At 62.9% G+C, this 24,202-nt stretch overlaps 2 protein-coding genes across 2 annotated transcripts; one reads left to right on the top strand and one right to left on the bottom strand.

Annotated features, from left to right (window-relative positions):
* Positions 1-5,232: 5,232 nt before the first annotated feature.
* TRMT61A (tRNA methyltransferase 61A) lies at positions 5,233-12,841 on the bottom strand. Its single transcript, XM_069559562.1, has 5 exons — positions 12,721-12,841; positions 11,545-11,914; positions 10,628-10,988; positions 8,098-8,364; positions 5,233-6,341 (listed from the first exon to the last, which is right to left on the bottom strand). The coding sequence occupies exons 3-5, from the start codon at positions 10,956-10,958 to the stop codon at positions 6,082-6,084; spliced, it is 858 nt and encodes a 285-aa protein (XP_069415663.1). The 5' UTR covers positions 10,959-10,988; positions 11,545-11,914; positions 12,721-12,841; the 3' UTR covers positions 5,233-6,081.
* A 3,727-nt stretch (positions 12,842-16,568) lies between these two features.
* CKB (creatine kinase B) lies at positions 16,569-19,745 on the top strand. Its single transcript, XM_069559563.1, is given in 8 exon segments — positions 16,569-16,660; positions 16,965-17,169; positions 17,352-17,526; positions 17,528-17,715; positions 18,020-18,191; positions 18,808-18,931; positions 19,083-19,272; positions 19,354-19,745. Coding segments are annotated over 7 exon segments (1,221 nt in total). The 5' UTR covers positions 16,569-16,660; positions 16,965-16,976; the 3' UTR covers positions 19,533-19,745.
* The last annotated feature ends 4,457 nt before the right edge of the window (positions 19,746-24,202 follow it).

Raw genomic sequence — 24,202 nt, 5'->3', positions numbered from 1 at the left:
AGCAGGAGACACAGGTTTGATCCCGGGGTCGGGAAGATCCTCTGGAGGAGGAAATGGCAACCTACTCCAGGATTCTGGCCTGGGAAATCCCACAGACAGAAGAGTCTGTGGCTACAGTCCATGGGGTCACAGTTGGACATGACTGAAGCAACCGAGTGCAGGCCAGAGGGACTTACTGAATTGCTACAAGGATGGGTTTGGCATTTTAATGTGCCAGTTGGTGGCAGGGTACCCAGGAGCCAATGGGAACGTGGGCTCAGAGGACCTGCGACATCACCCTCCTCAGTCCTCTCAAGGCTACTGTGGGAGGAAAAGCTGGGTGGGAAATAAGATGAAAGAGGGTGACGCTCTCTCCACACCTGCCAGATGGACCGCAGACTTGGCCCTGAACTTCCTAGTGGCTGAAGCAGAGGGAACAAGATTAGCTAAAAGTTGGAACCACCTGGGACATCTGTCCAAAACACACCTTGAGATTCTTACCAAGGCTTGGGATTGAGGCCGAGCTTGAGATTCTTACCGAGTCCTGTGCGCCCCACCCCCACCCCCACCAGACACGCAGGGGCTGCTGCCCAGACTGCATCTGGGGGACAACTCAGTGTCCCTGGGGGGAAGAGCGTGGCGGGAGCAGGACTCAGCCCTGTGCAGGGCAGCAGGCGAGGGCAGTCTGAGGCTGCCCCCCACCCAGCAGCAGCCCCACAATCCCTGCCTCTCCAGCAGGGTCACGTCTGGATGCTTCAGCGGTCGGCAGGGCGGGTGGCCAGCAGAGATAGAACCAAAGGCCAGGCGGTGGGAGGACACTTCTGCCTCTTGGGGGTAGGGAGGGCAGTGGGGCAGGATTCGTCCTGGGGAGGACCGACCGAGACAGGAAGTGGAGGGCGGATGGAGCTTTGGATCCTGCCAAAGGCGAGGCCAGGCCAGCATCTCGCCTCCCGCCCTCCCCGAGAGGAGAGGGACACTGTGTGCGGACAGGGAGGGCCGGGCGCACACCTGGCTGTGCGGGAAGAGGGGACTCCGCCCCGGAAGGCTGTGCGGGAAGAGGGGACTCCGCCCCGGAAGGGAGCAGAGGGCCGGCCGAGGCCCGCCGGTGCCGGTGAGGGGCCGGCACACTCATGGCTTGGTGGGAGTGTGGGGGCGCCGGGGCCCCGTCCAGGCCTCGGGGCCTAGAGAGACCTGAGCCTCCTGCATTCTCGGAGGGGTGGGGCCGCCCGCTGCCCACCAACACCTTCATTCTGCAAGGAGTCGGGGCGGGGGGCTGTGGGGGGCACCGTGGAGCCTTCTCTCAGCGCCCGGCTCTGGGGCGTGGCATGCCCCTGGAGTGCCCGGGCCCTGAGGAGTCGGGGAGCAGCGGGGAGAGCAGGAAGGAGGGAGGCGGCTGGCCAGGCAGGGACGGCAAAGGAAGCAGGGGCAGGTCAGCGGAGGCTCCCCACCCCGTCTGTCTCGACCCCCTCGGCTTCTTCTAAACAGGTGCCCGCAGCCGGCCTGCCCTGCTCTTTGAAGGGACAGCTGTCGGGGAGAAAGCTGATTATCGTCCGGGGCTAGAAGCTGTGACGAGCTCCCGGGAGCGTGACCCAATTCCGCGCTATTCTCAGCCTGGTGGGAGCGAGTGCTTCCCTCCCGCCGGCGCTGCCGCTTCCCAGGCAGCCTGACTTTGAAATGCCCTCGTCCCGAGGCGGGCCGGAGACACACACACGCACACGTGCGCACACACAGGGGGAGGGCGAGGCCCTGCGTGCCCCCCGGCCCGGCCCTGCAGCTCCTCCCCTAAAATCACAGGGTCTCTCCCTCCACTGGGACCTGAGGTTAGGCCATGTGACCAAAGGCTTGAAAAGCGCCTGCATGACCTGGCTCGCCCCTACCGCGCCTGGGCCGCGGGCTGCGCCTGGGGCCGCAAGAGGACCCGAGGGGGGGGGGGCGGGGGGGGGCCAGGAGGAAGGGGAGGGGCAGTTTACATAAGCTCGGGCCCCACACGGGGAAGAGCCGGCTCTGGTCGAGCGCTGCCAAGCCACAGGCCCAGAGCAGCTGGCTGCGGCTTTAAGCCTGAATTTTTTTTTGGAGCGGGGGTGGGGGGGGGTGGGGTGATTATTTGTTATGCAGCACGTCTGTGGGGACAGCTGACTAATACACCTACTTCTGAACCTGGGGGTCAGCCGTGCTGCCTGCCTGTGTGCGGCCCAGGAGCCTGTTCCTGGTTTAGTTACACAGCTGGCTACAGGCACAGGGACTGTGTGACCCGGATTTTCCAGAAGAGTCTCAGTGTCACGTCTTCTGATACACATGCAAGTGTCCCTGAAGGTGCAAAAAGCTATTCAAGTCCTACAAAGTGCAGAGGACATGTCTCAGATGGACTCAGAAGCAGTCCTCAAATTCTGGCCTTGGCAAATGCAAGATCAGAGGTCTTCCTGGAGGCAGTGGTGGCTCCCACGGGTGTTGACCGTCACCGAGACACTGTGGACACAGACTGTCCACACATCCATGTGATGCTTCATCCCGTGGCAGCTGTCCCTCCCCCCGCACCCCTCAGGCAGGCAGGAGGGAGGGAGGATGTGGTTCTGGAAGCCTGAACCCTTAAGTGCATCCTCGGGAGGGCAGTGTGGGGTCTGGCTATCCCTGCTGGGATGGGAGGCCTGTGGGGCCCTGTCCAAAGTCCTTGTTCCCCTGTGACTGCGGAGGCCACGTCCTGGCAAGGCCTTCTTGTTCCTCCCTGCCCCCACTGCTTGCTTTGCTGAGAGCAGGCACTTCTCGCCTGCACCATCTGTGCCTGGTTCCCCTGAGCCCTTGAGGACAGGACAGACTGCCCTGGAGGCCTGGGTGCTCAGCGCCCCAGGGTGCTCAGCCCGTTTGTTGGGTGAGGGCGCCCAAGGCTGATGAAGGTGGTTGCCGTGAGGACTCATCTTGCTTGCTCCCTCTTGGGAGCACTGGGAACCAAGACCTCCAGCAGGGGCAACCCCCCAACCCAGGACCCTCTCACCTGAGGCGCCAATGGAAGGAAGGCGCACCCCCCACCCCGCCCCGGCTGGCATGGGAGCCTTGCAGCCCCTGGGCAGAGCGGAGAACTGGTCCTGCAACCTGCGTGAGCTCAGAAGCCTTGCAAACGTGGCTGGCAGTTTCCAGCCAGAGGCTGCGCTCTGATTCAACCTTGCTCCAAAGCAGTTGCTCCTGGCGCTTTCCACTTCCTCTCCCGGGTCGTGGGAAGCTGTTCTGCCTGGGGAGGCCGCCTGCTCACCTGCCTCTAAGTCCCATCTGCCCTTCCACATGCAGGACCGTCACCTCTTCCAAGGAGCCTTCTAGGATCACAATAGCCATGTCTGCCCTTTGGCGTCTATGGTCACGCTGACAACCACACAGTCGAGCAGGGTGTCAGATGTGGGAGGTCCTGGGCGGGTGGGCCGGATCTTGGCAAGTCTCGCCTCTGCAGCACAGGCCTCAGTTTCTCTCCCCACACACTGGGCTGGGATGGGGTAGGAGCCGCACCATTCCCACCCCCAATCCCGGGCCAGGGTCCCAAGCAGCCCACCCCGTCTCCCACACAAGCTAGACGCCATACATTCCTGGGAGAACAGAGGCCACGGAGGCAGAGAGAAGGGGATGGGGAGGGGGCTGGGGATGGGAAGCCCACCCCAGCCCTGACCACACCCTGCGAGGCAGGTACTGATTCAAGGGTCCCTCCCCGCACCACCCCAGGTTGGGCATAGAGCATGAGCCCCTCTGAGGTAGGTGATGGGGTGAGGGGGACACGGGGGGCCACGGGCAGCTCACCTTGGGGCTGAGAGGGGAGGGCCTGGGGCCTTCCAGGGGAGCTGGCTGGAGGCGGCCCCCACAGAAGTGGGCTCTGATCCTGACCTGGGGCCCTCGGGCAGGTGAGTCTCATACCCAGGCCAGCTGTCTCCAGGGCTTGGGCCCAGGAGCAGGGGTGGGGTGGGGGGCAGGGTGACGCATCACACCCCTCGGGCCGGGGCCACGTGGGTCCAGGGCTTTGAGGAAAAACTGAAAGTCAGGGGTGCACGTCTGGGGCTGGACGGGACTTTCCCGGTGAATCCTTGTCCTGTGACCAGCCCCAGGCTGCTGCCTCGAGGGAGTGACCAAGTGACCTGCTCATCGGTCACTCACTCACCAGGGGCCCTGGGTGGCACGCTCCCCATCTGAAGGATTTAAGGGAGCCGCCTGGCTTCTGGCCCTCTGTCTGCAGGGGAGATTGCGAGCTGGGGTGCGGGGGCGCAGGGAAGGGCTGTGTGGGAGGCCACCTGGGGGCGGGGGTGAGGGGCTTGAGGGGCTTTGAAGGGCGGGCGGGAGCTCACTGCTGGCTCAGGGCCAGGTGGGGCTCCAGGCTGAAGCCCCTGGGATGGGATCGAGGTCTGGTGGAGCTCTGGGGGCTTGTATGTGGGCCCAGTCGAGGGGCTGGAGGACCATCCATCCTTAAAAGAGCAGCTCTGTGCCAAGCATAACCATGTGCATGGACAGGAGGCCAGGAATCCTGACCCGGAACCTGGTAGCCCTCCGCCTGTCATCCATCCTGGGCTGGTTTCCCTTCCGGCTCACAGGGACCCTGGTGCAGGCCCCAGAGCCTCACCCCAGGAAGCACAGGGCCTGTCCCCCTACACATACACCCCACAGGCCTCTCTGGAAGGCCGAGGAGAGCCCAGGCCCTTCCTGTCCCCACATTAGGCTTGTGATCAGAGGTCAGCACAGGTTCTTAAAGGGGGACCTGACCCCTGGAACAGAGCAAGGAGTTCGGGGGACCCTAGGGTCTCACAGGGGACATAGGTCTTCCTAGGAGACAGGATGTCCACCCCCCCACCCCGTCATGAAAGAGGAGACTGGTCCTCTTGGAGGTTCACCTCATTTGGCACAACCCCAAGGACCCCTAAAACCTGGGTGGTGGCCTGGGGCTAGAACAGCAGGCCTGGGAGGTCGGGCCCAGCCGGACATGGACGGACTGATGGACACACCCCAGCCGGATATGGACAGACACACACACACACAGCCCCGGAGCGATGTCTCCCCTCCCCCACCCCCACTCCAGGAACAAGCGGCCCTCTCTGCAGCCGGATGGGGGTGGCCACACACTGGCCCCTTTGTCCACCATGTCCCAGGCCATTGTCCTGGAGTCCACAGCCCTGTGGCGGTGGCCCCGTGAGAGGAAGGAGCAGGGGCCGGGCGGCCGTGTGGCGAGGTCCAGCTGGATGCTGCTGTAGGGAGTGGAGGACTGGCTTCGAGGCACCAGGGGACCAGTCATTGCGCGGTGGCAACAGCATTTATTTCTCTGCTGCGCGTGATTGGGCAGCAGCCCCAGGCCAGCACGGGCCCCTGGGGCTCTTGTGCCAACACAGGGTGACCGAGGCTCCTGCGGGCGGGCTGAGACCAGAGCAGGCACCCAGGCCCTTTGTGAAACAGGGTGCAGGGGGAGGCCATACGGAACTGGAGGGCGGGCAGGGCGGGGCGGAGCTCAAGCCAGACCTCGGGGCCCCTCCGGGCAGGCACGCAGACCAGCTCTAGCACCGCCACCCGCCAGGAGGCAGGCCCAAGTCCGGCTCTGGTCTCCCCGCCACGTGACGCTGTCTTCTCACCGATACGCACTCGAGGCTCTGGCCGGGCCTCAGAGGCTGCGCTTCCTGGGTGGAGAAGCCAGGTGGTGGGTGGGGCCTGCCAGGAGGGAACCTGGGCATCGGCCCAGTGGGAGCTCGGGCCTGAGGCCACCTCTCTGCTTGCAGCCGGGCGGTGGGGGTCCTGGGCCCAAGGCCACCGTCTCAGGCCTTTGCCTCCACCCTCCCTGTTTGGGGCTACGTGCCCACCCGGAGGAGCCCGCGGCAGTGAAGACCGCGAGGCCACGAACTGGCAGGGCGGGCACGCTGACCCCGTGGGGCCGCAGGCGGGAGCGCTCCCTGCCAGGGCCGCGATGCTGCACACGGCGGCAGCCCCCCTACCCGTCACCCCGCCAGCCGTCCGGGGAGGCCCCCTCGCCCCACCCTCCCCGCTGCGAGTCCATTTCTAAACACCAGCCCCGGCAGGCGGCAGCTGACCATACAAGGCAGTCTCTGGCCCGAGCTTCACGTCCCAGCTCCCCGGAGCTCCGGGCGCGGCTCCCTAGCCCGGAGTCTTGGTGGCGAAGGTCAGGTAGCCGGTGTGGCCCACGGTTTCCTTCATGGGCGTGCCGCTGCGGAAGGGGCCGGCATCGGAGCCGGGGCTGGCGCCGAGGTCGGGCGCGGGCAGGCTGATGGTGCGCACGTTGTAGACCTGCGGCAGCACCTCCAGGGTGCTCAGCTCCGAGAAGCCGCAGGCCGCCAGCGCCTGGCACGTGCGCTGGACCTGCTCGATGCAGGGTGAGAAGGAGCAGAAGCGCCCACCTGCGCGGGGAGGGGGGGGAGGGGAGCAAGAGGCCGGGTCAGAGGGCGGGTCCCCAAGCCCCGCCCCCAGCCACCCCAGAGCCCACCCCCCACCCGCCCCCGCCGGCGTCCCTCTGCCCAGGGGTCTGTGGCCCGGACCTCAGCGCAGAGGAGACGCAGCCGGGCCCCTTCAGGAGTGGGTGTGGGGAGGGACGCCGCTGTGCGAGGCGTGGACGCCCGGAACCCCGCTCTGGGCTCCGAGTACGGCCAAGCCCTCCGGCCACGAGGAGCTGAGGCCTCAGAGCGGAGGAGCCGGCAGGGCCCACGTGGAAGGGGCCGCCTGCACCAAGCCCACCACCTCACTCCATGGGCCGCCAGCGGGCACGGCCACCCCGACCCCCACTGGCGGCCGAGGGCTGGGGCCAGGGTGGAGTCTCCCCACGGCAGCTGCTGGAGCGCTCGCTGAGCCCAGAACAGCTCCAGCCACAAGGAGTGGCCTGGGGCGGGGGCTGCTGTCACAGAAAATTAGAGGCTGTCCTGGCTTCTGCAACTGGAGGCGCCTACAGAGCCAGCCCTAGGCTCAGGGATGACGGGCGGGGGAGGGGGTGGAAGCCCTTCCTGCCTGCCATCTCCCCCAGCCGGGCCCAGGCCCAATCCCAGATCTCCCCTGGCCCATCCCAAATCTCCCCTGCAGGGCAGGGGCGGGGAAGCCAGGCTAGGGGAGGGAAGGTGCCTGGGGACAGCCCTGAAAGGTCCCTGAGGCCTGGTCATCTCAGCCTCGGCAAGGAGGCCTGGGCTCAGAGGCAGAGTTGAGGTCAAGCTGGAGGGCACAGGGTCACCTCGCGGAGCCCAGCCCCTATGTGCACAGCCGAGGTGGCCCCACTGGGTAAGGCCGAGCCCCGGGGGCTGCACTGAGCCGGAGCCGGGCTCACGCAGGCAGGCAAGCCCTGGAGAACAGCCAGACCACGAGGGAGTCGAGAGCCTCTGGGCCAGAACAAGCAGATGCAGAGAGCAGGGCTCAGTGGGGCGGAGGGGACAGGACAACACATGCAGGGCTCCCGGGCCAGGGACCGCCTGCACTCAGCCCAGGCCACGCACCCGGCTCTGGCCTCACGGGGCCCCTGGGGGCAGGAGGGACCTGTGGGCATCGGGGGCCAAGCAGAAGGGGCGGGGGCGGGGGCGCTAGTGCTCCCCGGCTACCCGGGTACAGACCGAGGACACGGGAGTCCAACGCCAGTGGGCAGGGGACCCACTAGGACCCACTGGCCAAGCATCGTCGTTCAGAGGGGCGGGCCATCCCCAGGGCCTCCGGGCTTCCCCCTCCCGCTGCTCTGCTCAGTGGGGAGGAGGCAGGGAGGCCTGGCTGCCAGAGCCAGCAACTTCTCCAGAAAAGGGAAAAACCCAGGGCCTCGCCAGCGCCTCCTGGCTCAGAGCCGACCTCCCCGCCTCTGCACCCAACATCTTCCCTAAAAGGGGTGCATTCGCCCGGCTTGCAGCTGGTGGGGAGAGAAGACTCTGCAGGGACCGGCTGGGGTCAGGGGCTAACCTCTGACCTCCGGCATGCTCCGCCTCTCACTCAGACAGGGCTGTACAGACATTCCCCAGGGACCTCAGACATCACCCACCTTGGGGTGGGAGTGGGCCAAGCCAAGGGGCGGGGGCCCAGCTGAGCCCCATGCTCCCCAGTCCTGACTCCTCCAACCACCCCCCAACCTCCCCGGGCCACTCTGACCCACCCCAACCCCCTGACCCTTCCGCTCCCAGAAGCCCAGCTCACCTTCGACCTTCAGGGCATCCCAGGCGTGCCCCACGGCCTCCCAAGGTGAGGGGATGTCCAGGAAGACGGCGTCCGCCACGTGGCTCACGCCGAAGCCACTGCGGCACACATCCTGGTTCAGCACGGTCACCCAGCGGCCCACGCGGTGCTCCTGGAACTCCTCCCGTGCCCTCTCTGCCCGCTGCTGGTGGAACTCCACCGTGTGCAGGTGCCCCGTGGGGGCGATGGTGCGGATGATGGCATGGGACACAGAGCCGCTGCCGGTGCCTGGCCGGGCGGGGTGGGAGTCAGGCGGGAAACAAGCCCACCTTCACCCTGGGGAGACCCACCAGGGCCCACAAGCTCAGCCGAGCCCGGGGTTATCAGCAGGGAACAGTCCAGAGCTCCTCGTGGGGTCCTGGGACACAGGGACTGTCCCAGGTGGGGCTGGGGAGCTGCCTATTGATCTGGTGCAGGTCCTGCTGGGCAGGGGGCAGCCCTGCCCACCCCAGCTCTGGAGCAAACCCTGTTGCCCAGACCAGGGGCCCCAACTGGGATCCTGAGAGGGGCCGGACTGCCCCAGGGCCCTGCAGGGTCTGTGCAGAGCAGACCAAGAGGCTTGCCCTGCCGCACGCGGTGGATGGGCCCGAGGGATGGGAGTCGGTCCGTCTTCCTGCCCCCAGTCTGCTCCCGCCACATGGGAGCTCTGCCCTCACCCTGAGTGAGCACACCGCACCGTGACACAGTGACCAACACGCCCATGTCATCCCCCCTGTCTTCCTCCAGCCTCAGGCTGCCCTGCTTGCCATCTTGTCCTGCAGTGCCGAGGGGGTGCCTCTAGTCTCTCATCACCCTCCATGCCCTCCCCACCCCTCATGGCTCCAGGTGCCAAGCTTGATGGAGATACTCTGTGTCCACTGCACACTGACCCCTCCCCGGTGACAGCAGACAGAGCCCAGCATTTACGAGGGCAGAGCTGGAGCGGTCCAGCCCAAGGCCACTCCCTGCCCAGCCTCTGTACCCAGTGACCAGGGCGGTGACCGCCCAGCCAGACGCCACGGAGCCGCCCCCGCCCCCACTGGCACCTCCTCCCCCATCTCTCTAGGAGGTGCTTCTCCCCAGCTGCCCGCAGCGCCCACCTAGGCCCCCCGCCCCCGTTACAGCCCCCGAGCCCTGCCCTCAGGCCTGTCTCCACAGCCGCTGTCAGACCAGGCCTCTGCTCCACAGCAGAGTCAGACTCCTCGTGACCCCTGGCCGAGTGGGCTTCCTCCCTGCCCTCCTTCCTGCTCCTGCCATCCTAGCCTCGATGGTCCCCCATGCAGGGTCTCTGCGAGGCTCTCCTTCAGGGTGACCCTACCCCGTGGCTCTTCACGGCTCCCCATCAGGTCCTCCCTGACTGCCCAGCCAGAGGGACACCTCTCAGTCACCCTCAAAAGCGCAGCCCCCAGTCCGCAGTAACACTGAGACGGTCATGCTGGGCCCACTGTCTTTCCCCTTTGAGAAGCAGAAACCCGGCCTGACTTGTCGCGGCTCTACCCACGGTTCCCAGAAGGGGAGCTGGCACCTCAGAGGAGCCCGGAAACCCGCTCACTGACCGCGCTTTTCAGCTGAGTGGAGCCAGGCCCTGGCCGTGGATGCCTTGTGGCCGGGGGTGGGGGTGGGGGGCAGCAGGGGACGAACTGGCCCTGAATCCTGTCCACCCCCAGCTCCCCTGGTGCTGAGCGGCCGGCCCCTGCCCAGCCCCCACCCACTCTCTAAACCCACTCATGGCTCAGATTCTGCACCTGACTCTCTCCATTTCAAAGTGATTGGCTGGGCAAAAGCAACCATCCCATCGTCTGCATGGAGAAACCGAGGCCCAAAGACGGAAGAGACGGCCTGAAGCCTCCAAAAGCTGACAGCAGTGCTGCTGGGAACTCTTCATGAGCCTGGAGCACAGGGGCCCGGGGCGTGCGAAACGTTCTGGAAATCCAGGCACACCTGGGCCTGGCTGCAAGCTTCGGTCCCCAGTACGTGTTTGTGCGCACGCACACATGCAGAGTCTGGGAATATCTGAATTCAGGTACTTCCATCTGCACGCCAGGCCTGGCCTCAGTGACGAAGGCGCTGGCCTGGGATGAGCACAAGGCAGGCTCTTCCCCCACAGTGAGCACCCTGGAGCAGCCCTGGCCTCCCTCCAGAAAGAGGCGATTCTCAGCCCTGGGCCTCGGCTCCCATCCGCAGCAGTGAGGGACCGCTAGGCCAGGCGCCCCTGCCCTTCTGTCAGCACCCTGGTCAGCGCCGAGCAGCACTCACCACCCCTCCCCACCTCAGACAGGAAGGCTTCCCCCTGGGCGCCCGCTCCTCCTGCACGCTGTCCTCGGTCAGGTCCCATCAAGGCTCACCGGAGGACAGCACCAGTCTCCTAAACCAGCTTCCCTGTGTCTGTCCCCCCTCGCTGCAGTGAGCCCCCCAGAAAGACCCTGTAGAAACATGGAGAGTAACTGTGCCTCTGCCTGGACACTGGGTCTAACCTCCACCTCCACGTACAGAGGCAGCCTGCGGAACTCACCGGACTCACAGACCACGGAGCCAGGCCGAAGCTCCAGCATCATGGTGAGCAGGGCGATGTCGGTGGAGTACAGGATCTGGGTGCGGTGTGGCAGGTTCAGTGTCCAGAGCTCTGGCGTGGGGTGCAGCACGTACACCCAGCCGCCTCGGCCGCAGGTCACCTTGGAGCCGAAGGGGCGGCCAATGAGGTCTACTGAGTGCCGCAGGACGCCGTGCCGGGTCTGGGTCTGGGCCCCCCGCTGCACGCGCACGGCCACCATCGCGCCATGGCCCAGGGACAGGATGGCTGTGTCACCCTCTTTGATCAGCTCCTCGTAGGCCACGAAGCTCATGGTGCTGCTGGTCCGGCAGGTGCTGGGGACCTGGGAGGTGTGTGGGCATGAACGTGTAAGGGGCCAGGAGGTAGGACTGTGCCCCTGGTATCCAGGGAGAAAGCCCTTCTTGGTCTGGTCCTAAGACCAGAGCCATCAGCCCAAACCTCAGACGGAGAGACTGAGGCCGGGTCCCAGGATTCCCACAAAGTAAGGACCTGACCCTCTCCCTCGGCATCCTTCTCTGGGAGCTTGGCTCCCGTTCTCTAGCTGTGAGACGAGAGAGAGACCACACAGGGGGGGCCCGCGAGGTCACCTCCAGGCCAGGCAGAATCCCCTCTCTTCACCCTCCCCCTGAGGGGCTCCTGGGCAGACGGGTGACGGGGCGATGCAAATGCACGGGTCCCTAGCGGAGGCTGGGGCCGTGCAGCAGGCAGTAAACAGCAACATCGGCCTGGCCTGCGTAGAGGCCGGGGGCGGCGGCTCAGGCCAGGCCGGCAACAGGGCTGGGCCCGGCCATGGGGGGTTGCCAGGACGTGCAGGGCCTGCCGGGGAGACGCCCCCCACACTACCCGCGCTCTGCCACCGTAGCCCCGCCAAGCCTCACCGGCGACGCTCGTCGGCCTCCGACTCCGGGAGGCGCCGCACGTGGCTTCGCGTCGCCGCGGCTTCCGCCTCCGGCTGGGGCGCGGCGCCCGTTGATGACGTCACGGCACTCCGCCCCCGGCGCGCGCGGGGTTTCCCGGGAGAGGGGGCGGGGTCTCGGGAGCGCGCGACGCCCGTCCTCGCGTCCGGGGCGCGCTCTCGGTCGGCTAGTCCGGGTGCCGCCTGCCCGCGCCCAAGACCACCTAGAGCCCCGGTAGCCCGGCCCCAAGCTGCCGCGGTCTCCTGTGCGGTCGCGGGCGTGACTGGTGAAACTCCAGAAAATGGAGCTGCAGAGGAGCGGGTGGTCCCACAAGGCTTTGGCGGGAGGCAACCTGAGCAGCAGGGGACGGTGGCCAGAAGCGGCCTTAGACCCAGGCCTGGCCGCTCCTGAAACGGGCACGTTCTCCGGAGTGCGGAAGCCGCTTCCAGGACGGAGGGAGCCCTGCGTCCCCTCCTGGAACCCAGGGTGCGCTGAGCACTGGACGCACGGGGCTCATCTTGGGGCCGAGTCAGTGAGGACAAGAGCGGCCTGAGCGGGGGAAGGCCAGCTGGAGGGCCCGGCAGAAACAGGGAAGCTGCAGCCCTGTTGTGTCTCAGCGAGGCTGAATCAGAGCCAGGCTCTGGGCGGACAGTGTGTGCGGGGGAGGGGCACGGGGACAGGGACCGTTTTCCTCCAGTGCGCATGTCCCCGTGGGCCAGGCCTTATCTGATGGAGACCCCAGTCCACCCAGCCAGGCTGGGGCCTGAGCCCCAACTCAGAGCCAGCTAGCATGACCCTTGGCCACGCTTCCCAGGCCCAGGCTGTTCCATCCTGGACATCTGGGCGTGGCCAGGCCCTGCGGAACCAGTCCCTTCCCAGAGCCCTGCCAACTTGTGGGGCGCTGAACTCTTTCCTCCTCTGGGGCCGGGGCTGGTGAGGGTGTCTGTGGACCGCAGAATCCATGATGGAGACCCAGGTGCCTTAGCCCCTCCATGACCCTTCCCTGACTGGGCCTGGGTCTTGGAACCCCAGGAGAGAAAGGTGAGGGCCTTTAGTGACCTCCTAGGCCAGTGCTCTGGCCACCAGCTGCTTGTGTGGCTACATAACAGCCTTGCCTCCTCCTCTCAAACAACCCAACTCCATCTACAGCTCACCAACCTTTGTTCCAGGTGACTTTGCACCCGCTGGAATCATGCCTTAATTGCTCTCCTCGGAGATAGCAACTTTCCACTTCTTGGGGTTCCTCTTCCCCAGCCTCTCAGCTACTCAGAGGCTGAGTGCACACTAAGAGCCTAAATTAGGACTTGGTGACTAGGCAGTGGTTTCCTGTGGTCCCAACTTCCCATCGCCTTTCTGTGGGGGACTGGTTGGTCAGTTTCTCCATTGCCCCCTCCTCCAGGCAGCCTTCCCAGGGCTGTCTGTCTTCGCTCTCTGAGTCTGCTCAGCCTGATTCCTCAAGCACCAACTGATTAGCCAGGTCAGGTGGGTACTTTGCCTAGGGCAGAGTTTATATATTGTCCCCCCTCCTTAAAAAAAATCTGATGCTGTATAAGCCCAGTTAAGTGTCATCACTTTGAATCTTCCCCACAATCCTGTGAGAGAGGGACCATTTTACAAACTCAGGGAAGTCAAGTAATTTGCCTAAAATCACACAGCTAATGTGGCCAGAGTGGGATTGGGATTTAAAGCCAGTAAACTTGGCTTCAGAAAACCAAAGGCAGATTGGAAGAAAGGTGGGAACAGGCAGGAACAGGGCCTTGGAGGAGAACAGGAGGCGGACAATGCCCCCTGGGGAGGGCCGTTCTGCTCTGATCTCTGAGCCAAGGTCTCCTCTCCCCTGGTGGGCTGGCCTCCTGCCCCACCATACTCTGTGGCCTCAAGGCAGCCCCTGCCCCTTTTCTGACCCCAACCAACTTCCCCTCTGGGCATTAGGAGGAAGTTCCAGCCCCTGCTTGGGGCCTGGCCCTCCTCCACCAGGCCCACCCTGTGCCTGCTGAGCAGGGCCGTGTCCTGTGGATGAAAGGCCGGGGACTCCGTTGAGGCTCCCCACGCCCTCCAGGGCCAGGTGGTTAATGTGTAACCAAATGTGATTTCTGAGAAACCTGGATGGTAAACTGGCCGGATGATGTCACCTAGCTTCTTGCCCAGACGCTGCCAAACCGGCTCCTGTGGGCCTTGGGGAGACTGGAGGGTCCATAGGGGAGGGCTCGGTTAGCTGGGAGTAGCGTTCTTCTGCTGAGGTGGAGGCTGGTACACTCCTGGGCCCCCCTCCTTGTTCCCTCGCTCAGTACTACCCAGGTTCCCAAGTAGCCGCTGCCCGGTAGGGGCCTCACCCTGACTTTTGGGTCTAAAGGCCTCCAAGACCCCTCCTCTTCCCCCGTCACAGTTGCTGACCACATGTGTTGTCAGTCTGAGTCCAGCCCAGGCGTGGCCAGCTGGGGGACTGCAGGGTGGGCCCTAGGTCAGGTTAGCACAGGGCCAGGCACTGCAGGATCACAGGGGGATTGCCAGACCTCAGACCTGGTTCCCCATCACCCACCTTCTCATCTTCCCTTTGCTCATCTGCAAAACTAGGACAAAACACGCATCTCAGAAGGCTGAGCCCTGCTGGAGCCCCAGGCAGGCCCTGGGCAAGACCCCAAGCCTCTCGTCTTCGCTTCTCTAGTGAGGACCTCGCCGGTGGAGGGAGAGGGGAACGGGGTCTTTCCCTGCTCCTGGCCCCCAAGTGGGTCAGGCCCTTGGTGGCCTGAAGGTGGGGGGTGGGGACCTTCTGAGAAGCTGCCAAGGCTACAAAGAGGAAGGAAGCCCTGAGCTCTCCCCGCCCCCAATCCCTGGGGTCTGAATGTCAAGTAGGCCTCCAGGGCCAGCACTCGTTTTCTAGAAACAGAAACTTGAGTCCATCAGGCCTTTGTCTGCCGGGATTTGGGGAGGGCAGGTGCAGATATTTCTAAAATTAGGGAGAAGGGCAGCAGGGGGCATGGAACACAGGAATTTCAGGCTTAAAGGACACCTGTCTGGGCAGTCCAGAGCCATTTGTCTTTTTACCTTGCTTTGCTTTACGGGTCTGAAAAAATGCTGACTGGGAGCAGGTCAGAACACGCCAAATTGAGCAAGGGAAGAGGCAGGAGCCCTCCATGGTAACCGCGGGCCTGCACAGAGGCAGAGGCAAGGGAACGTGCTCACCCCGTGCTCTGGCGCCCTCAGAGGCCCCAGCACATGGATCGCTGCTCGGCCCCGCCGGAGGCACCCGTCTCCTCCTGGTTCTTGACCGTATCTTGTTCCCTTGGCTGCTTGCTCCCAGCTGCCAAGCTCACAGCCTTCCTCCAGCAGCAGTCCTGTGCCATCCTGGAGGGATTTTGTTGAATAAACACATAGATAAGTATTTCCCCCCTTCCTTGCTTTGTTCACAAAGCAACCATATGATGGACATTAACCATAAAAGCGCCAGTTCACTCTTTAAAAAAATATTTACTGATTTATTTTTGGCTGCCCTGGGTCTTCGTTGCTGCGCTCAGGCTTTCCCTAGTTGCGGTGAGCAGGGGCTGCTCTGTGCTGCGGCCTGCGGGCTTCTTCTGGCGGTGGCTTCTCTGCCGTCGGGGCTCAGTAGTTCTGGCGCACAGACTTCGCTGCCCCTTGGGCAGGTGGGGTCTTCCTGGACTAGGGCGAGAATCCCTGTCCCCTGCACTGGTCGCTGGACTTTCATCCACTGCACCACCAGGGAAGTCCCTAATTCACGCTTTTTAATAGCCGTGTAATATTCCACACTGGAGAGATGCCTTCCCTGCCCCCGGCCAGTCCCCAAGGGATGGGCATCCGGTTACATGCAGGTCTGTTTGTGCTCGTTTCTCATGCTAGAGAGGACTGGCCTATGTGCACAGAGAGATGAGACTGTAGGCTGGATTCCTACAAGTGGGATTGCTGGGTCACCGGGTCATGGAGTACAAAGATTTTACGTTTTAATAAATACTGCCAAATTACTTTCCAAAACTGATGTAGCACTTCACAGTGGCAGGCAGCCTGTGAATGCCTATCTCCCCACATTCCAGCCCATAGCCAACACTGGCTGGTGCCAGTCTGGGGTGCTGGGGACAGTGGAAGGCATAGTCATTACTTTGAATTGCATGATTCTGATTTTCAGTGAGCTTTTTGTTTTTTAAAACTCACATGTGCTTATGTGAGTATTTCCTCCAGCCTCTGCGGAGATTCTCTGAGGACGACCTTTGGGGTGGGGTGTGGAAATGGACTTGTCCCTGGAAGAGAGGGCCCAGGCCTGGGGCTGGGGGCTCTGAGACTGCGCACTTCCCAGCAGGGCCGCAGTCAGTATTCGCTCATCAACCAGGAGGGGCTGAGTCTCTGGCTCAGATGACCCCAAAGCCCGGGGACTTGCCCAAGGTCACGGCACCAAGGGTGCCGCCTGGCTGGGCCGCAGCCAGGCTGCGCCTCCGGCGTGCCTTCGCTCTGCACCAAGATCGCCGGGGAGATGCCTGCGGGCACCTTGAAGAAGGTCGGCGGCTCGCCGCCAACTCAGACTGGGCGGGAGAAGGTTGGGGTGGGGTGGGGGTGGGGGGGGTTGTTGGGCGGCGGGGGGTGGCGGTACCTGCCGTTGAAGCCCGGGACGGCTCCCGCCTGGCCCCTCGCCGCGACCACCGCGAGGACTAGCGGGAGGGGCAGAGGCAGGGGCCGGGGCGCCGACCAGGCCGAGCGTTCTCAAGTGCCTGCCGGCTCTCCTGCCTCGGTTTCCCGCTCGGAGGCAGGCGTGGGTGTGGGGGAATCCGGAATGTCCTGAGGTTCTGTCTTCGGGATCTTGGCGGGCGCGAGGTGGGGTTGGGTAGGCTGCGCGGGGTCCCGGCCAGGGGATAGTCGTGGTGGGCTGCTCGGGGTGGGGTGGGGGGGCTCCGGGGGCAGAGGGTGGCGGACAAAGCGGCGGCACCACCCCGCAGCGCGACCCAATGGAATGAATGGGCTATAAATAGCGGCCAATGGGCGGCCTGCGTTGCGCCCCTTAAGAGCCGCGGGAGCGCGGAGCCGCCGCTGTTCGCCTGCGCCGCGCCCTGAGCTGCAGACTAACCTAGAGCCCCCGCCCCTGCCCGACTGCTCAGTAAGTGAGCCCGGGGGCCAGGGGTGGGGGGCGCGCGGGCACCGAGGCGGGGGTTGTTGTGCACGGAGCTGGGGGCTGGGGCCAGGGCGTCGCGCGCTCCGGACCTCCCGGGGTCCGCCGCCTGGAGTGGGCGCGCCAGTTGGGCCGGGGGTCCTGGGCGCTGTGGTAGCCCCTTGCGTGTAAGCGCCGACCCCGCTGACCTTGACCGAGAGCGGGCTGACCGGAGCCCGGGGCCCTGGGTGGTTAGCAGGTCACCAGGAGGCCCAGAGCCTCGGGACCCGCTGACTCCCGCGTCTCCCCGCAGCCCGCCGCCGCCATGCCCTTCTCCAATAGCCACAACACGCTGAAGCTGCGCTTCCCGGCCGAAGACGAGTTCCCCGACCTCAGCGGCCACAACAACCACATGGCCAAGGTGCTGACCCCCGAACTGTACGCCGAGCTGCGCGCTAAGAGCACCCCGAGCGGCTTCACGGTGGACGACGTCATCCAAACCGGCGTGGACAACCCAGGTACGCGCGCCTCAGTCCCGAGGTCAGGACAGGAGCCCGAGGCTGGGCCCCAGCGCCCCCGCTCCCTGGCTCCCCCCGGGCCAAGGTCCGGGCGCCCTCTTTGCGCGCATATCTGAAGGGTCCTCGGTGGCTTGCTCGGGCCTGGCAGTGACGTCACTGTCCCCATTCCACGCTCCCCCCAGGCCACCCCTATATCATGACCGTGGGCTGTGTGGCCGGCGACGAGGAGTCGTACGACGTGTTCAAGGAGCTGTTTGACCCCATCATTGAGGACCGGCACGGAGGCTATAAGCCCACCGACGAGCACAAGACCGACCTCAACCCCGACAACCTGCAGGTGCGGGGTGGCCCGGGGCGAGGGGCCGGCTGGGTGGGGAGGGGTTGCCCAGCGCTCAGCCCTGCACGGCCCCCAGGGCGGCGACGACCTGGATCCCAACTACGTGCTGAGCTCGCGGGTGCGCACGGGCCGCAGCATCCGCGGCTTCTGCCTCCCCCCGCACTGCAGCCGCGGGGAGCGCCGCGCCATCGAGAAGCTCGCCGTCGAAGGTAAGGGTACGGCCCGCTGAGCGGCGCTCTTCGGCCCCGGGCCCTGCCGGCCTGTTTACCAGTCACCCGAGCCGCCGCGCTCTTATCTGTCCGTCGTCTCGGGTTTCCCAGAGGGACCGACGCCCAGCCCCGCGCCCACAGAGCCCTGGGGCCGGACGATGGTCGGCTTGGGCCGTGTCGCTCCGGAGCGGCCCGCCGCTCGGACCAGGAGGACTGACTGGGCTCCAGCCAGGCCAAGCGGGCATCCTGGGGGTGCGGGGTGGGGCAGGAGTCCACCCGTCCTCCTGAGCGCTCTCCTCCGCAGCCCTGTCGAGCCTGGACGGTGACCTGGCGGGGAGGTACTATGCGCTCAAAAGCATGACGGAGGCGGAGCAGCAGCAGCTTATCGACGACCACTTCCTTTTCGATAAGCCCGTGTCGCCCCTGCTGCTGGCCTCGGGCATGGCCCGCGACTGGCCCGACGCCCGCGGCATCTGGTGCGTATCCCCCGGCCTCCGCCCGCGCCGTACCTGAGGGAGGAGGGCGGCGCCGCGCTCCTCAGGTGGGTTTGGTGCCGGCCTCCTCGCAGGAGACCTTAACCGCGCAGGTGCGGAGCGCCCCGGGCGGGTGGGGCCGTCTTGTCGGCGTTCCTCCTCCCTCCCCCCGCCTCCGGGAGCCGCGGCTCCTTGTTTGCGCTCTCCTTTCCCACCCGCCGCCCGCGGGGAGTCGGTCAGGTGCGGGGTGACGCAGACGCTTCCTCGAGTGGGGGTGGGGAGCCGGGCTCGCAGGCACCGGGCGTCTGCGCCGAGATAAAGCGACTCCCCGTGGGCGGGGCGGGCTGCCTCTGCCCCTCACCCCCTAGGTGGGGACCACAGGGTGCCTGACCGGCTAGCTGGAAGCAGCTCAGGGCTTCGCGTGCCCTCTCTGAAGTGCCCTGTGTGCGCCCAGGGTGTTGATGGGGCTAGAGTCCTGATAGCAGCCCCGGGGCCCTAGGGACAGCTGGAGTGAGCACCTCAGCTACTTGGGAAGTGCCCCGGCTCGGGGGCCTCGCGAGGTTTTGTTCCTGGATGTGTCCTCGTCCGGGGAGGAGACTTGACTGTGCCCCTCCCCCAGGCATAACGATAACAAGACCTTCCTGGTGTGGATCAACGAAGAGGACCATCTGCGGGTCATCTCCATGCAGAAGGGTGGCAACATGAAGGAGGTGTTCACGCGCTTCTGCAACGGCCTCACCCAGGTCAGGGCCAGGCCCCAGGGTTCAGGCAGAGATGGAGGTGACCCATCAACCCCCCGGGGAGCCCAGGTCTTTGTTGCCTCAGGTCCTGTTCCAGCTGGTCCCCTGGGCGGGTGGCTCAGCCAGGCCTACCCTCTCACACGTCCATTTCCAGATTGAAACGCTCTTCAAGTCTAAGAACTACGAGTTCATGTGGAACCCTCACCTGGGCTACATCCTCACCTGCCCGTCCAACCTGGGCACGGGGCTGCGGGCCGGGGTGCACATCAAGCTGCCCCACCTGGGCAAGCACGAGAAGTTCTCTGAGGTGCTCAAGCGGCTGCGGCTTCAGAAGCGAGGCACAGGTGAGTAGGGGGTGCCAGGCGGCAGCCCGCTCCCCTGGGGCTGCCCCCGACGCAGCCCCGCTGAACTGGCTGTCTCTCCAGGCGGTGTGGACACGGCCGCCGTGGGTGGGGTCTTTGATGTCTCCAATGCGGACCGCCTGGGCTTCTCGGAGGTGGAGCTGGTGCAGATGGTGGTGGACGGCGTGAAGCTGCTCATCGAGATGGAGCAGCGGCTGGAGCAGGGCCAGGCCATCGATGACCTCATGCCGGCCCAGAAGTGAGGCCCTGGCCACATCTGCCGCCTCCACCAGCTCCTCCGCTGCTTCCTAACTTATTGCCCAGGCCGTGCCCACCACGTGCCCCGGAGGCTCGCTGTGTGGTGGCTGAGCCCTTAACCTTGCTGTAGAGACTTCCGTCACCCTCGGTAGAGTTTATTTTTGTGATGGCTGAGATGTTGCTGATGCTGAAATAAACTAGGGTTTTGGCCTGCCCCAGGTCTGAGTGGTGCTTCCTCTTTCCAGGGCAGCCCAGGGCCCGGCACCCGGCTCTGAGGCCTGTCCTGTCCTGTCCCATCCGCCTCACTGTCGGCTGGGACCCTGCTGTGCCCCCGAGTCTATTCCATGAACCTCTGCCCTCCTGCCTTGGCCCTCCCTGCAGGACCAGGTCGGGCTGCTGGCAGAGACCCAGCCTGAGCATCTAGAGGGTCTATTCGGGGAGCCTGCGGGGTGGAGCCTGGCACTTCACTCAGCCCGCCTGGAGGAGCTCTGCATGCTGGGGGGAAGGGCAGGAGCCCAGAAATTTGGTACTTTTCCAGCTCCGCCCCCAAAAGCCATTTCCTCCTCTTCCAAGCCGCTTCTCCCTGCTGCCTCCCCCTCCCACTCCAACACCTACTCTATTTCCTAAATAATCTCTTTGCTCTGCTTCCTTCCCTTCGAGCCTCCCCAGGCCTAGCCCTCCCATCCCTCCCAGGGAGCCCCAGGGCCCCCGCAGTGTCCCCATCCTTGCAGCTTCCTCTCCAAGACCCTCCGTGCCCCAGTTCCTGGGCCTCCCATGATGGGTCCCCAAACAGGGGAGGGAGTGGGCTGTTAGGGATAAGATCTTATGGTCTGTCTCCCGGCTGCTGCGGTCCTCACCCGCCGTCTCACTTGGGGGTCCCACCACGGGTGGCTGGGCGGGGACCTTACACAGGAGGAATGAGCCAGCTGCACCCCTGGGCTTCTTTGCTCCAGCTCCTCAGTTCACCGACAGTCTCCTGCCCCCTGCTGGCCAGGGCTGCCCCTGCGAAACCAGCCGCGCAGACCTGACCCTCCTGAGGTTACCGTGCCACTGGGAGAAGCGAGTCCAGGGCTGGTAGTCGTGCCTACCAAGCAGCATGGGCTTTCATGTCCCAGAGGCAGCTTGTCAATTTAGACCCTGGGGACCTGGACGAGGAGGTTGGGGGGGGACAGCTGTGGAGTCGGCATGCCTTGGCCTTCTCCTGGGTGGCCAGGCAGTTGTGAGGGGCTCATGCAGGCAGAGCCTTTGCCGGGGGAGGGGGCAGAGACTGGGTCTAAGAAGGCAAGCCCTCTGGCACAGAAGGGGTCTCTGCACCATCCTGGGAGTCCCTGACTAGCCTGCGGGCCAGGGCCTAGTGCTGAGCTTGCCTTCTCGCCACAAAGTTCCAGGTCAGGGGCACGTATCAAGCAGGACTCCTCTTCTCAGCTACCTTTTCAGCTATGGTCCCCCCTCCAGCAAGTGGGGTCTGGGCCAGGCCAGGCAGTGCTTTGTAAACTGTGATTCAGAGCAGGAAGCATAGAAGCGCACCCCTCTGGGAAGGCCCCTCCCTGCTGAGGGGGACTTGAGTAGCACAGAAGTGCACCCCTCTGGGAAGGCCCCTCCCTGCTGAGGGGGGCTTGAGCAGCCCAGAAGAGGCAGCAGCAGGGTGGGAGGCCTCCCTGTTGGTCCAGGAGCTGCCAGGGTAGCTGTGTTCCCATGATCTGTGTGGCCAGCAGGCAGGGTTCTAGGCCTGTCTGCCCGTGTTCACCGTGAGGCCCTTGCCGGTGTGCTCCCTCCACCTGGAGGCCCCACTGCTTGTCCAGCCCCCCTCACAACCCAGGACTTGAGTCAGGGTTTAGGCTCAGGAATGACTGTGCTTGGATACCTGAGGGGCCTGGCCTGGCAAGCATATCGCTTCCTGATAGAGAGGTCCCACACCTTCACCACCTAGACTGTCAGTGGGATGAGCCCCATACTAGCAGTGATCACACCAAAAGAGATGGAACTTCAAGTCACCCTGTGCGGGCGTATCACCAGGACAGCCTGGTGGGCAGGGCTCCCTGCAGGATTTCTTACCAGACAGGAAAGTCAACACCCTGGAAGCCTCGCCCTCGTGCCCACAGCCGGGCGGGGCCCTCAGGAAGTGGGTCAAGCTCCCTGGGACCCTGTAGGGAGAAGTGTCTTCCGCAGGCTCAGGGCCACCCTGACTCACACCCACTGCTGCTCCCTGGGCCACTCGTCCACTCACTTTTTACTGAACCTGAACTTGCAAACTGCACTATTTTTGGAACAAGACATAGCTGATGATACAACCCAGTGAGAGCACTTCTGCTCAGCCATCCGTGGACCCTTCAGCCAGAGTCCCTACAACCTCCCCGCCCTTTCCTCTGGATTCAAGAGACCTTTAAATGGGGTGATTTTAATATCCCTTGAAACTACAGTCAAACATGGGAAGTCTAAGAAATGCCCAGCCACATGGCAACACACACTGGTCCTCACTCAGTGCCCAGAGTGGAAGTCACCCGGGAGCACCAGAGCCCATCGCACCTGCAGTGCAGCCAGGGCCCGGCCAGGACGCCCCTCACTGCGATGCCAACAACAGCCCCCAGATGCCAGCAGTATCGCTCACCCTGCTCAGGACAGTGGGAAGAAACTCTCTCTCTCACTCAGAACAGCGGCGAGCTGGTCAGGCCTCCAACAATAAAGGTCTGGCTACAAAACTGGGCCACCTCCCTCCCTCAATGTGGTGCCATGCAGGCGAGAACCTGGTGAGCCGGCGACATGCTTAAAACAGAAGTGTAAAAGCAGGTTATAAAACAGCTTGTCCTTGTGGGATCCCACACAGATCACGGATGGAAAAATCCCAGAGAACAGTAGTCGGCTGTGGGTGGCGGGGTAACAGGTGACTTCCTTCTTTATACTTTCTTTTCCAGATTTTCTACAGCGAACATGTCTTTCTTATATAAATAGCTGAAACAATTTTTTTTTTTGGGAATGGTTTAAAATAAACGCTCTAAGGTGTCCTAGTTGGTGGGAGACTTGAGGCTTCTCTCCTTACTTCCTGGACTGTCTACTGGTCCCAGCCTCCTCACCAGCCCAGCCAGCAGGTGGGTGTTGCCTCACTTCTGCAGACAGGCAGCCTCCTTCACAAGGACCCTATACTGAGGGGAGCTTGTCTCCTGCGGGTATCACTGCCTTAAGGCACTCCAGCCCCACCCTTGGGCTCTGCTCCTTTCTTTCTGTTGTTTCAGTGATAAACTGTTTAGTTAAGTCTCCTCCCTCTGGGTCTGAAGGATTTCGGCCCTGACTCTGGTTGCTTGTCCCCCTGACTGGCTCTTGATCCTTTCCTTGACTGATCCAAGGGGCCTCCTTAGGCTAACCAACCTGCAGACTAGGAGATCATAGGGACCCTGTTGTTGACACTGGGAGAATGCCAGGACAAGTAAGTACTATCAGCCATGACCCATCAGACCCCTGTCAAGCCATCCCAATAAAACACAGGAGCAACTGTAAGCATCCAGACGGACTCCCTGCTAGGATGCATATTATCAGCTAACTGGGGAAAATTTGGACATCACACATGGACATCACCAGATGGTCAACACCGAAATCAGATTGATTATATTCTTTGCAGCCAAAGATGGAGAAGCTCTATACAGTCAACAAAAACAAGACCGGGAGCTGACTCTGGCTCAGATGATGAACTCCTTATTGCCAAATTCAGACTTAAATTGAAGAAAGTAGGGAAAACCGCTAGACAATTCAGGTATGACCTAAATAAAATCCCTTATGATTATAAAGTGGAAGTGAGAAATAGATTTAAGGGTCTAGATCTGATAGAGTGAGTGCCTTATGAACTATGGAATGAGGTTCGTGACACTGTACAGGAGACAGGGATCAAGACCATCCCCATGGAAAAGAAATGCAAAAAAGCAAAATGGCTGTCTGGGGAGGCCTTACAAATAGCTGTGAAAAGAAGAAAGGCAAAAAGCAAAGGAGAAAAGCAAAGATATAAGCATCTGAATGCAGAGTTCCAAAGAATAGCAAGAAGAGATAAAAAAGCCTTCTTCAGCGATCAATGCAAGAAATAGAGGAAAACAACAGAATGGGAAAGACTAGAGATCTTTTTGAGAAAATTAGAGATACCAAGGGAACATTTCATGCAAAGATGGGCTTGATAAAGGACAGAAATGGTATGGACCTAATAGAAGCAGAAGATATTAAGAGGTGGCAAGAATACACAGAAGAACTGTACAAAAAAGATCTTCATGACCAGATAATCATGATGATGTGATCACTAATCTAGAGCCAGACATCTTGAAATGTGAAGTCAAGTGGGCCTTAGAAAGCATCACTACGAACAAAGCTAGTGGAGGTGATGGAATTCCAGTTGAGCTATTTCAAATCCTGAAGGATGATGTTGTGAAAGTGCTACACTCAATATGCCAGCAAATCTGGAAAACTCAGCAGTGGCCACAGGACTGGAAAAGGTCAGTTTTCATTCCAATTCCAAAGAAAGGAAATGCCAAAGAATGCTCAAACTACCGCACAATTGCACTCATCTCACATGCTAGTAAAGTAATGCTCAAAATTCTCCAAGCCAGGCTTCAGCAATTCGTGAACTGTGAACTCCCTGATGTTCAAGCTGGTTTTAGAAAAGGCAGAGGAACCAGAGATCAAATTGCCAACATCCGCT

This window comes from Ovis canadensis, chromosome 18 (genome assembly GCF_042477335.2).
Source record: "Ovis canadensis isolate MfBH-ARS-UI-01 breed Bighorn chromosome 18, ARS-UI_OviCan_v2, whole genome shotgun sequence".
In the NCBI taxonomy this organism is placed as follows: domain Eukaryota; kingdom Metazoa; phylum Chordata; class Mammalia; order Artiodactyla; family Bovidae; genus Ovis; species Ovis canadensis.
Note: the sequence above shows the minus strand (reverse complement) of the source record. Positions and strands in the feature narration are given on the sequence as shown.